This window comes from Tiliqua scincoides, chromosome 2 (genome assembly GCF_035046505.1).
Source record: "Tiliqua scincoides isolate rTilSci1 chromosome 2, rTilSci1.hap2, whole genome shotgun sequence".
Taxonomy (NCBI): domain Eukaryota; kingdom Metazoa; phylum Chordata; class Lepidosauria; order Squamata; family Scincidae; genus Tiliqua; species Tiliqua scincoides.
Window position 1 is genome coordinate 100683157 of NC_089822.1, and position 13842 is coordinate 100696998.

Sequence of the window (13842 nt, forward strand, 5' to 3'; positions counted from 1 at the left end):
AGTTTGGGGGGGCACACACCCTTGGCCCCCCCATCTTGGATCTGACTCTGGGTTCGGTACATCCAGCATTCCCTTGCCACTAGCAGTCAGATTTCTGGAAGTTCACAAAAAAAGTCATTCAATTGATGGGCCTCTCCTTTGTCCCAGTATCTGGTAGCACACATTAAAAATTTGCTCACAGTTGACCAATGTTATGAAAGTTATTTTCTGGGAGTTTGTCAATTGCTTTCAGAGGGCTTGTAAAGCTAGTGGCTCTCACAACTTGTGATGCTGTTGGGTGAAGAACTGACTTTAAGAACTGACTTTATCCCTAGACAACTACCTACAAAGGAGTGACTGCAGTCTTCTTTTCTTTTCTTTTTTTTTTTTTTTTGGTATGGCGTTTGGTAGCTAGATAAACTACTAGATAAAAGCTAGATAACAACTAGATAAAAGCTAATTTATGCTTCTCTAAATGGAGCCACAGACCAGTACAGCCAGGGCTGTTTTGCTTTTGTGTGCATTCAAAAGTCCATGAAGTTATAGCCCTATACTGATAAACGCATGCATTTTGAGAGTTCGCTCTTCTCCTTTGATGGCTGTTTACTGAGGTGGTGTCAGGTGAGTTGTTTTTATGACCAGTTCCAGCAGACATCCGTAAGCCATTCTTCTACAGAAGACCGTCCTTAATTCTCCCCTTCCAACCGACACAGTCAAGAGAGCGTTAGAAGCCCTGCCAGGTGTAAAGAAGTGACAAGACTGAAAATGAAAACAAGGACATGGGAGTGATATGAAATCTCAGTCATTGAATATGGGGGGGGGCAGCACAGGGTGGGGAGGGGGTGGAACAGGGTGGGAATCTGGGCTTCCCAGCACGGTGGTGATGGCTTTGCGATCTCCTTCATTTTGGCCCCAGCATGCCCCTTGCCTCTATTCATGTAGTCCCACGGTGCCCATGCAGGAGCGGAGTCCAGAAAGTAAATGAAATGTTCACTTACCTCTCTACCCCTGCATGGTCTCCACTTCCTGGCTGCCGGAAGGATGCAGCAGAGCCTGTACTGGTGCCACTGCGACCTGTGGGCAGCCTTTAGTTAGGATGGGACCCTGAGCCCCATCTTTGAGAGAGGGGAATTCTCCACATTATGCTGATCTGTTATCCAGGCTTAGATCTCTGCTGTCAAATAGAGCTGCGTACTTCATTTTGGCTGCATTTTCTCTCTATTGGAAGGTTACATTAAGGTCTGTTCCCCATGGGCCATTTAAAGAGATATATTAAATATTGCCCTTGCCAGCTTCTTGATGATAAAATTGCTTCTCCTGCTTCGCCAAACATCTAATTCAGTGATTTTCAGTGACGGGCAGGAGGTCTGGTCTAGAGGGTAGAGCCTCCGTTAGCCCGAAGATAACATCAGAAGGTCACCAGTTCGAGGACACCGGCAACTCCCTGAATGGCTGAGAATGGCGAGACCTTGAAGCAGCTGACAAGCCCAGCTGAGTGATTCCACCTGCTCTTGGTATGAGCAAGAAGCGTCTTGGCTGCCCTCCATGTGAGAGATGGAGCTGCTTGCCAGCCTGTGTGGGAGAACCGGAGGCCAGAAGTGAGACCAAACCAGGACGATCCATTCTGAAATGTTGTTGGTTCTTGAAAGAGAGAACCTCTATGATTGTAAAAATCCCCTTGAGGGATTTAGAAACGCCTGCCTATGTAAACCGCCTTGAATAAAGTCAGAGGAGTAATCCGATGATCAGAAAGACGGTATATAAATACCTTGTTTTTGTTGTTGTTGTTGTTATTATTATTTTCAATCTTTTTCATCTCATGGCACACTGACAAGGCACTAAAATTGTCAAGGTACACCATCAGTTTTTTGGCAATTGACAAGGCACACCACACTTACAACAGGGGTTCACATCTCCCACTGGCCCTACTAACAAATGATCCTCCCCCAAATTCCCATGGCACACCTGCAGGCCACGGCACAGTGGTTGAAAATGGCTGATCTAATTACTTTGCTATAAACAGATCTTGTGTTCCTGAGAACAGACACTGGGAGAGTAAGTAGTAAGTCAAGCCTTGTACCTGGCCACACCCCATTCTAAGAGAAAGGACAGATGGGTGAGATTTGCCTCCACAAAGACTCTGGGCTCTTCAACATTCCTGCCATGCTCATCTCGGAGCAAATGCTTCTGCTCCTCTATGTGCTTTCCAGCCTGCTGGCCACTGGTCTCTCAGGTGACTCTAGGACCATGCAAATTTGTCTATACCAGGATGCAACTACAGAGACAGTTTCTTCAACGTGGCTCCCTTTTGTCTTGCAGATGAAGAATTGTTGGAGCAGTCATTGCCCTATGTAGTGGTGAGGAAGGAGGACCTGCCCCTCTCTGTGACCTGTGTGTTGAAAGATGCTTCATACTACTGGCTGAGCTGGTATGTCCAGAACCTCCAGGGCCAGTTACATTTTCTGGGAACAACTAGAGAACCTGGGGATACGGAGAACTCAACCTGGCAAGGCTCTTCCTATTCAGTTGAGCGAGTTAGTGGGATGCAGCTGAAGCTGGAGGTGAAGAATGTGACTGAGTCCCAGACAATCTACTGCAGCTGCAGCGAACACCACAGTGGTAAACAGAGCAAGGGACTCATCACAAATTCTTCCTAGATCTCAGTGCTGTTCTCAAAATGGCAGAACTGGGTGGAGATGCAGGCACAGAATGCACTGCCTGGGATTTGTATCTGGTATCTGAAGTTGCTAGTAACATCCCCCTTTCTTTTGAATGCATTTAATTCAATCCTCATCTGCTTTATTAATTTTTTTTAAACTTGACAGGTTGTGTTGTGAAATAGTCTACATATAGTGGGGTCACTGGGGAGTGGAGGGGGTGGACCACGCTAGATGACACCATGGGGGGTGACCCCAAAATGACTTTCAGCCTCCTTTGTAACTTTGCCAGCTTGGGACTGGCATTCGGTTGCTACACTCAGGTCTGGCATACTGTCACCATTCGAGTGGTGCTGCATCCACTCTGTGCTGTCATTTGAGTGGCCACGGCGTGGCCATTTGCAGGCCTTGGCCAGCAACACTTGGCTTTTGGCCAGGCCCACTACTTTTGTATTTTTGCCACGGCTTTCCTAGGTAACTAGCAGAGGCCACCACGACTTTGGTATGTCACCTCTGCATTGGAATTTTGCAGTGCTCATTCTGGAGGTCCATGGGGGTGACACCGTGATCACACAGGTTGACACCAACCCTAGTGATGCCACTGCCTCCATACACTGTGCCTGGGAAAAGGAAGTCAAAAACTCTGACCTGCCCTGTTCCCAAGTGTACTAGCATGCACTAGCATGCACTGGTACAAGGAAGAGAAAAGGATGCATGGCTTCAACTGGTGATTTGGGGAACAAATGTTCCCATACCTTGAGGAGGCCTCTGACTTGCTCCTCACCACAGGATGCAATGCATGCCTCATTGGCATGGCTGCACTGGCACTGGAAAATTGGGTAGGATTGGGCCCTTGGTCAACAGAACGATCAAGTGGTGATGTTGATCAGGAATGTCAAGACTGCCTCTTGGGCCCTGGTCCAGAGGTGTCAAACTCATTTCATACAGCATGCCCAACAGCATTCATGATGCCCACTGAGGGCCGGATGTTATGTAATTAAGCAGTAAGTGATACCATTAATCAGGTCATGCCCAGATATAAGCACTTTTTCTCACTTAGGAACTCATTAGCTGCAAATGACAAAAGAAAATATATACAAATCTTGATCATATCTTCAAGATATGGGGGAGCCCAATTATCACGCAGACTGCCCTTTCAGACAGACACCTCAGCACAGTTCAGCGGCTGAGAGCTGTTGATGGTGGTGTTGGAAGAGCCTGAGGGCCAGATAAAGAACTTCCACGGGCCACAACTAGCCTACGTGCTTTATGTTTGACACCCCTGCACTAGTCTGTTGCACATATTCCTATCCTTAGATAGGAAAATCATTTTCAGGAGGGAGCAGTGCTGTTTAAATGCAAAGGTGTGAACTTTCCATGTACTCAGACTTTTGACCTCGAATAGTCCAATCTGATGAAGGTCTGCTCAGAAGTAAGTTCCTTTGAGTTCAATAGGGCGGCCTCCCAGGAAAGTGTGTATAAGACTGTAGGCTTAACCTCTTTGACTGACAGGAGCATTCCATCATTTCTGGCCATGGTCTTTCCCAGCATTGCTACTTGAAACGCTTTAACAGGAGGTTCTAGGGACTGAACTGGGCAATTTATGCATTCAAAGGATGTGTGCTTCCACTGAACTATGATCTCTCCCCAAGCAACGTGGTACAGCTCATGATATAGCCTCTTCTTTGTGCCATTATTCTCCTTTTAATACCATGGCCTACCTTCTCTATTAAGTCCTATGCCTTTGCTGCCTTACCAAGGAAGACCTATTGAGTCACCTCGAGAGCACCTTCTTCTTAAGATCATAAAAACAGGCTTGCATGATTGGTCCAATGGCCCACTAGGCTAGTAGTCTATTCCCAACAGTGGCATGTTTGGTTTGTTTGGAAGTTCATAGGCAGAACCAGAAAGTGGATCTCTCTTGGTGCTTATCTCCAGTCTCTTGTAGGTTGCTCTGGGCATCAGAATCTGCCATTGATGTAACCTGCATCAGCTGACCACATAGGCCAGCCTTGCCATCATCCCAACTCGGGGTAGTGGATCCCAGAAGTCTAATGAGAAGAAGCAGAATGACGTAAGAACTGTCTGTCTGCCTTGGCATGATTGCAATTTTCCTTTATTTTAGAGCGACTGGGTCTAAAATGCTCCTAAAAAACTCCTAAAATACTCCTAAAATACTCTAAAATTACTCCTGTATAAAAATAATTTTGGTCCCTGGTGAATGAATGAGTGAATGAATGAATGAATGCACATACATAGACGATGTGAAAATCCCCAATGAAGTCAACCTAAGCACTGCATCGTCTGAGCATCTTCTTACTTTAACAAGGCCTGGGATGCTTGGTTTGTTTCTGCATTTGAATCCCCCGCTGTGGACAAGTAGCTGTCTGTTCTGGGTATGTGCCTGTGGTATTGTCCTCCAACTCAAATGCATACAAGAAGGAGCAAAGTAGCTCTTCAACAGCTTCAGTTGCACTGTGGCAGGCAAAAGAAATGGGGCTCTAGGGGAAGTGTGGGATGAAACACATTTGGCTCTGCAGCTGGTGTTGCTTGTGAGATAAGAGCTGCGGTAGCTGAGCCTAGATGAGAAAACCCTTTGAACCACAATATTTCATTGTTCTAAATGAATGGAATCCTGCCCCCCCCCCCCCCCCAAAAAAAAAGTGCTTCTCATGGAATGGAAAAAACCATTTCCCTCTATTAAAAAAAAAATAAAACCACAAAGTGCAAATCATCACCTTTTTCTGCTCCAGCTTTCTACATTTCCCATCTTTCTTGTACCTCTTTTCTTAGAAAACAGTGGAAAGAAAGGACTACTGAACATCATTGATATTTATTTTTGTATGTTCAGTCCCTGAATTTGAACTCTTTGAAACATCAGATTGGTGAGAGAAGAGAGAGGAGGAGAGATCCAGGCTCAGTTGGAATTGATAGTGCTTTGGATCCAGGAGACGTAGTTGCAAACCTTGGTGTAGACTCCGGGATAGCCTTTCTGGGCACATCCAATGCCCCAGGAGACAATTCCCTGGAGCCGTCCATTGCAGACGACAGGGCCACCAGAGTCTCCCTGAATAAGAAAGGGATGAGAGCATTGCTGTTACAGAAGGAAGGTGATTGATGTGTGATTCTCAGTCCTTGGGCCGGGACACAAGCAACAAGTTTTAAGAAGGTGTATCCATGCTACAGACTTGAAACTGTTTAAGTCCTGCACACAATTTGACAGTTTTCATATCTTTCCTACAGGCGAACAAATTGAGCCTTAAAAGTGGCCCAGGGAACTCTGAGAATTATAGCAGTGAAACATCTCTAACAGAGGCTTCGTAACAAAACTAGAATTCCCAGGATTCTTTGTGGGAAGTCATGGCCACCAAGTCATGGCAAAACCTAAGAGTCTCTGCAGTTTATACAGGGTCAGAGAGCTGAAAGAGGTATGACAGGGCCATTGTTTCCAGTGGTGTCCGCATTCATTTCTTTTGTGCTGCTATCATCTATGATGAAACAGGGGTTCTGTCCTGCAGGCAGTGGCATATCTAGGATGTGGCAAGTGGGGATATCTGCACTGGGTGCCACTTGAAGGGGGGTGACAGGTGCACCAAAGAAAATTGTGCATTTTTGCACCAGTTTCAGAGGACCTCCAAAAATATAACAGGGAACTTCCAGGACTGGCCATTGTTGCACAGTGCTTCAGCAGGCTAACCTAACTATTTTTTATTTATTTTTTAGGGGCCTTTGCATCTACAGGTTTTTGCATAAATTCACTTGGTGGAACAGGGTTGGCTTCCCACCACATGACCTCCCCTTCTCCGTGTTGCCTGCTGAAAAGAATTCACTTGATGGAATGAAAAGGGCTGACTTCCCACTGCATGATCTCCCCTTCTTTGTTTGGCCAGGGGCACAATTTCAGTGCTTTCCATAGGTGTAATTTTCTCTAGACATGCCACTGCCTGCAGGCGTTTCATAAACCATAAAACTCACTTTCATAATAGTGGAACAAAATGAATTACTGCTTGTATTAGAAACCTTTTACGCCAGTCACACAAATGTATTTACAGTACATTATGATAAAGTTGTTCCATGACTTCAAAATTAAAACAAACAAAAAAGCAGTGTTAAGAACTCTAGTAAATCACCCAGAAAGCCTCTTTTAAACTTCACTGGATCTAGTGGAATATTATGTGTGCAGATGCATTTTAATATAGCAATTTCTTGCTTTCTGTAGTACCTCAGGACCAGTTGCTATAATTAGACAACTCAAACAATGTTAATGCTTCTACTGGACAGTTATGTCTTGCAGGCTACAGATTTGTGTATGGAGAGAAAGTTGCTTATTTTCAGTCATGCCGCATAAAAATCCACCCTGTACCCAGAAAGGTAGACTAGAACTCTTCCCCTTATATGCTAGTTGTCTACATGCAGGGGCAGGGTTGACTCAACCACAGAAGCAAACTAGGGCAAATAGGAGTCAAAATTCCAGGAGTGCCAGCCTCAACTATGTAAATATCTTGAAGAGAGAGCACTTTTGGAGGAGGAGCAGAGCGGCGGCTTTGTAGCTGATTGGATGGTTGATAGTCCCTAACATTCCACGGGGCCCAATCAGAAACCTCCTGATTAGCATCAGGTACCCCAGACACTGTTTGGGGGGGGGGGGAGAGAAGAAACAGACAATAAGCATGAAAATGAGAATGAAATAGTGTCATCGACTCTTGATCACTAAATGTGCAATTGTGACACCAGTCGCTTCATCAGTGCAATTGTGACACCAATCGCTTTATTGCATTAAATGGCTCTCCAATGTGTTCATTTCTGGGTAAGAAGCAATACAGCTGCAATACAGGGCTGTAGATAGCGCACTCTGTATTGCTGTAAATAAAGTAATGGTCTCTGTGGAGTTTGTTTCCTTTACCACTGTGTTAGAGAGAAGCAAGCAAAGGTATGATGTCTTAACATGGGCCTAAGTACATCTCTTCTGGGTCTCTGTATTGCCTCAGATCCCAAGACATGCCCTCTCCCCTGTTATTGTCCCTTCTGGTCCTGCTCAGTCCCAAATATGGCCCTCCTGAAGCAGTGGAGGCCACAAGTCTGACGTCTCTGTGTGCTTTATAGTATTGAAATGCCCAGGGCAGGGGTTGTTTACCTGGCAAGAGTCCTTGCCGCCCTCCAGGAAGCCCACACAAATCATGTTGTTGGTGATTTGCCCTGGGTAAGCATTACTGCACTGGCTGGCGGAAAGCACGGGAGCATTGAGGCACTGCAGGAGGTCAGGGCTGTTATCTGTGGGAGACACAAGAAAAAGGAGAATTGAAATGTTGCATTTATGATGAAATGAGAAATGCTTTTTCCATTACTTAACATACTCACATCTCCCTTCATTCTTTAACCGCAACTACAGTCAAGTGTGTTTGACAGAACCCCAATGGTCATGTTTTAAAAAGAAAATCTCCCCACCCCCTGTGATGACTGAATTAGAGAGGAGCAGTAGTTGATAGGGAAGAATCCACTTTTTCTGCTCCAGTTTTCCCCTTGCCCATAGCAGCTTGTTTTAAAATTGCAATTAGAGTTCTGTTATGCATGTTTGCTTCCAGTGTTCCATTTGACCCATCAAATGTTTGCTTCCTCCATTCTGTTTCCTGCAGGACTTCTGAATTTGTCCTCTTCATAATAATAAAAAACAGAAAAAGTGGCTCAACTCCATTTCCCCCTTTCCTTACATCTCTTTTTTCTATACTGAGCTTCAGCCTTCCGTAGGCATTACACTGATTGAGGGCAAGGGGTATAATATTTTATGACTGCCTGACTCTAGAAGCTGCTGGATATGCTCCCCAACCTAGGTGATATGCCCAGCTCTTCTGACACTGGGTGTCAAATGCCCCATATTTACCCTTCATTAATAAATGGCCATTGGGCACTTATGGGGGCAGAACTCCCATTCCACCACCGTACATGCTGCTGTGGCATTGGAAAAGGTGTGCCACTGAAGTTGGTAAGGTGGTGGTGGGGACGGTTTGCTGGCGGCTTGAGGGAGGATCGGGGCAGAGAGTGGGGAGCAGGGAGGGCAGGGGATGGATCTCAGCGGTGACAGTGCACACCGGATCCTGCCTCTGTTTTCCCAGCCCAACACTCCCCCAGCAAAAGGGCATTTGATTTTTGATGTAGAAGTCATTTAGAAAGAGGTTACTATACCTCCGGTTATTTTCACTCATTAAACTTTCCATTGGACTACCAGCATATAATATACTGCATGTTGACAAACAATACACAGAGAACTCACTGCCATTGCTGAGAGTGTTGCCCCAGCCAGAGATCAGACACTGGGTCCCGGTGGTCACACAGCTGGTGGGCAGAGCAATTGCTGCCACGCGGCTGTTGAGGGTGGCCTTGGTGCTCAGCTTGATGAGCATGATGTCATTGTCCAATGTACGGGAATTGTAGCTTGGGTGACGAATGACGGTGGCTGAATTGATGTACTGCTCGGTGCCATCGTTTAAAGTCAGACTGTGTTCTCCAAGTCTCACCTGGATACGTCTGAATTGAAAGCAGGAACCTTGATCAGCCTCCTCATCACTACCCAACATGTTACGACATACACCCCCCCAAAGCCATTGTCACTAATTCAGCAATAGCTCTCATAATGGTGGGATCCATTCCAGAAATTTGAATGCTGTGTGAAACAGCACTATCAAATACACTGTGAAATCTAATAGGCAGGAAACAGGAGCTGATTGGCCCAGAATGCACTGCTTCCATTGGCTAGAAAAGCCGTGAATCACATTGGGACCAAGAGCACTGTAATCAATCAGCACTAATGGAAGCTGATTATGGGAGGTATTATAGGAGGGGTGACCAAACCACGGCTTGTGAGCTACATAAGGCTCTTTGGCATATAATGTAGGGCTCATTGAAACATGTTGGCTGAGCTCCTTTTTGCATCACAATTAATATAAAAAGTAAATAAGACATTTTCAAGCTTTACAATTATTTACAGTACTAGTAAATATATATTTACAAGTATAAACTGAAAGTCCACTGGATTACAACGTAAGTTTAATGTTCATGGTGAGTAAATATACAGGTTGAGCCTCATTATTCACATGGGTTCCTTTCCAAGCACTCACCTGGATGGCACTATAGCAAATCAATTTAAAAAACAAAGTTTCTTTGCTCTGATGATTTAAAAACAGCCTTGCGGACCTTTGTGATGTAAGATAAGAGTCATTAAGAAGACAATCCATCAATCAGTCGTCCTCCAAGCGCTTGCAAAGATGCTTCACTCAGCCCCTCCCTTCACCAATGCAAAGTGATCACCTTTCTTTCACGTGCTCAGGGGGAAGGGAGGGGTCTGCTGGAGAGAGAAGGACTGATGGATTGTCAGCCAGCTGCCCCCCCCCTCATTTAAGGAGGCTATTGTTAAAGGACTGTTCAGTTTTTTAAACTGATTTTAAAGGGATGCATTTTCCCCCTTCTCCAGGGATCAGCATATTCCTTCCCATTTGCAGTGGCCATTCATGTTGAGTCAAATCCGTGAATAAAAAAAATCCGTGTATAAATAGGCTGGACCTGTATTTAAGGATTTAAATGCTTCTTAAATATTGTGACTCCCAAACATCTGAAGTATATTGTACATGGTTCTTATATTAAGCAAGTTTGGCTACCCCTGTATTATAATATGCCTGCTCTTGGGGGCGGCAAACTGTCCAGTGACCTTATATAGGGATTCAGAGATTCAGTTGCCAGTTGGCTTCTAGCCCATCAGACATTTAATAATATATCTATGTGCAAATGTACATACACACAGAAGCAAGAAGCGAACTGTTTGTTCTTTCCTGAAAATGCACCCTTTAAAAAAAATTAAATTTCCTCTGCCTCGCTTCTTCTGTCCAAGTTTTCTTCAAATGGACTTACTACCTCTACTTTTGAAAGTGATGCAGACGGTGATACGTAACATTCTCTCATCTACATCAAAATCTAGCTGTATTGAGGGAGTAAATATATTTAAGAATTTAAACGCTTCTTCAATATTGTGGCTGAGGGAGCCTGAAAATGAATCAGGTCAGGTCACCAGATTTGAAGGTCTGCTCCAGGTACATTTTCAAGTGGGTCAAAACAGTGATTTGGAGGGGACAGAAACAGAGGATGATGTGGGTCGCGTGTGGAAACTGCCCTTCACGAATAGTTGCTAAATATATGCAAACATTTCTGCGGGATGGCAAATACTTTTTACTTACGACTTGTAGCAGTGAGCAGCTGACACAACCCACTGGTTGTTGATGAGGGAACCGCCACAAAAGTGGTACCCAGAATTCAGGGACACTTGGTAGGGCACAGAATGCTTCTGGCAGGTGTAGCCGCCCACAATCTTGTCATCATCATCATCATCGATGGGGAAGGCAACTGGGTAAAGGAGGAAGAAAATCTAAGAGAATTCCGTATTCAGGGCACTGGGAGCCACAGTACGGTAGACATTTGAGGAACACACACCAGCCTTCAGTTCAGATTTCACGACTCCCCTCTATTTTTCTGTTTCACTCATGCACACAGTCGAATGGACAACATGCTCGGTACTGGTGATTTTCCTCTTTTGTGCTAGTGAATGTACTTCAGTATGCGTGTGAGTGAATCTACTTTTTGAACTGTTTTAGTGGAGGCCTGAGAGCAGTCTTAGGCCACCTTCCCAGACAAACTCCCCTAACCACCACTATAGCTACTCAAACTGCTGGGAGGCCCATGTGGCAATACTGGTAAAGAATGTGTACCCGGTGGGAGAGGCCAGCTTCCTCATTGACTACAGCCTTTGGTTCAGATTACTGAAAACCATTTGCCAGCCATGCATTTTGCAATAGTCCAAATCTCAGGAAACTTTCTCTCCTCCTTTCCTCATGACCCCCCCCCCTTTTTTTTTCTCCTTCCCTCTCTAGATTCTAAAACTCCCAATTTCCTAGCCCAGGGCCTCTCGGAAACTCACATAATTTCCTTATACCTCTTCTGTTCCATCTTCTTCCGCTCTGTGCCTGCACTGTTATGGGCCTCTTTCCCTTGTAAGAATTTTTTTCTCTCCTCCTTTTCTTTTCTCCTTTCCTCTTTTGCTCTACTTTTGATGCTCTACAGCAACTGTTAGAATGGATGAAAGGCTAAGTAAATGGCCCATGTGGTTACTGGGGCTTGTCAGTTCGACTCAGTCGCACCACTGCTTCAGCAGCTACACTCGCTGCTGGTTTGTTTCTGGGCCCAGTTCAAAGTGCTGGACTTTTAAAGCCCTATATTGTTCAAGATCAGGGTCAAAGGAATTGGCTGACGGTGCAGCCAACTGCCTCCCTCCTGCAAGACAAGGTTCCTGCTTCTCCTATGGCACCCATAGGCTCAGCCCTCTTCTTCCTCTACCCCGCAGGGGCATCTGGGGGCTTTAGACGTCTCATCCCATGGAACCCCCACTTTCCAGTTCCCAGGCCTGTCTCTCCTCTGAGCATCTGGTTTGGTGCTGAACTACAAGGTCCAACAAAGCACACCAGTAAAAGCACTAGAAACAATCTCTCTGTCTCAACAAGGTGTGTGCACATCACAGTATGTTTGGTCTGTTTGGAGGTCAACAGAAAAGACTGCCTGTCTTGGGATAAGAAGGGGCTTCAAAGGGGTAAGAAGAGTCATCTCAGCACCCGGTTGCCCAGACAGAAATTACAAGGGGAAACCCAGACTTACCAGCCACTCCCAAAAAGGCGAGAAACAAAATGAGTTTCATGGTGATTTCTTCCCAGACAGGAAGCCAAGAGGGACTGCTCAATATTTATCCTCTCAGAGAGGCTTTATCTCCATCCCAAGGTCTTCAGCCAAGGAAAAATACACAATGGAAAACCTGAAAAATCCATATTTGGGTTTTTATCAACAACAGGTGGAGAAGTAATATAGACTCAATCACGCATGAATCATAAAATACACAAAATATAGGATATAGCCAATGTTGTGATTAACTTTTCCATTTTTCTGGCTATTTTTAATTCTTCCCATACATGTCCATCTACAATAATAACGCCAGTTTTGGAAATTTGAACTTGATTTCATTTGGGCCGTATGTGATAAAAACTTTCCTTCAGAAACATGTCTGAATAATGATCTAAAAAGAAGGAACTTTTGCCCCCAACATATTACAGGCTCTCGCTTTGGATCTGAAAAGAGATTTCTTCAAAAACCTCCTTAAAACACACCACTGCTATGAAACCCTTGCTTAATTTCACCCCCATTCTTTCGACTTCATGAAAACCACTTGCTCATCTTCAGCCTTGCTGTACTTGTTTGACAGCCCAATCCTAACTAAGGCTGCAATCCTAACCACAATTTCCTGAGAGGAAGACCCATTGAACAAAGTAGGACTTACTTCTGAGTAGACCTGGTTAGGATTGTGCCCTAAATCTCTGTGCAGTGATGCAGCAGCACCTGCATGGGTTACACTGCATCCCACAGAGGAATTTCGGCTGCTGGAGGTCCCCTTCAGGTAAGGGGACAAATGTCCCATATGGGTCAACTTGGACTTGTGCCAGCTCTATAGTTGGCACAGGTCCACGTTGATCTCTGCAGGTAGATCAGGTCTGGCATCAGGCTGGTGCTGCTGATCCCAACTCCCTCCCCAGGCCCAATCTACCCTCCCCCACCTCCATTCAACCCCTTCCCTGCCCTTTCCCACCCCATTCAACCCTTCCCAGGCAAAACATGTCAGGAATTTTGAGAGAAACTCAAGTGTTTGGATTACAATACCTATATTTCTTGCCACATCTGGAAGGCTGGTGTTATGTTGTACTTGGGCACATAATGCAAACCCAAAAGGCCTCAGGATGAGGCAGCCATGTGAGAGATAAGGGTGAGCAGTTTCAATTTTGCAACTGAAGCTACTGTGAATAGTTGAACCTGTGTGATCACCTTAGGACCTGAGCAGTCCTGGGCCCAGATGGACTAAGGATGAGAGTACAGCTGGCCCAGCCAAGAGGCAGCCTAATGCAGAGAGAGGTCTTGGGAGAGGTGACACTACTAGTGGCCAAAAATGTGGAAACCTTTAAAAAAATTATATTTATGAATAATACCATGATGTCATATATATTATTTGAAAGTTAATTGCATGTAGAATGTAAGGAATCAAGCCATGTTGAATTATCCGTATGCTATCGAACATTATGACCAAATAACGAGAAAAAGAAAACACAACTGCCTTATGTAACAAAAACTG

The 13842-nt window shown here is 45.1% G+C and overlaps 1 protein-coding gene and 1 gene segment (V, D, J or C); one reads left to right on the plus strand and one right to left on the minus strand.

Moving 5' to 3' along the window:
• The first annotated feature begins 2176 nt into the window (after positions 1-2176).
• Positions 2177-13842, plus strand: part of LOC136641927 (T-cell receptor beta-2 chain C region-like) — a 112338-nt gene continuing 100672 nt past the window's right edge. Inside the window, 2 exon segments of the C gene segment in view lie at positions 2177-2212; positions 2299-2589. Of these exon segments, the coding sequence occupies positions 2177-2212; positions 2299-2589 (327 nt within the window).
• On the minus strand, positions 5554-12366 carry LOC136641928 (trypsin I-P38-like). Its single transcript, XM_066618043.1, has 5 exons — positions 12327-12366; positions 10859-11024; positions 8905-9158; positions 7771-7907; positions 5554-5703 (listed from the first exon to the last, which is right to left on the minus strand). Exons 1-5 carry the CDS (start codon positions 12364-12366, stop codon positions 5554-5556), a joined length of 747 nt encoding a protein of 248 aa, XP_066474140.1.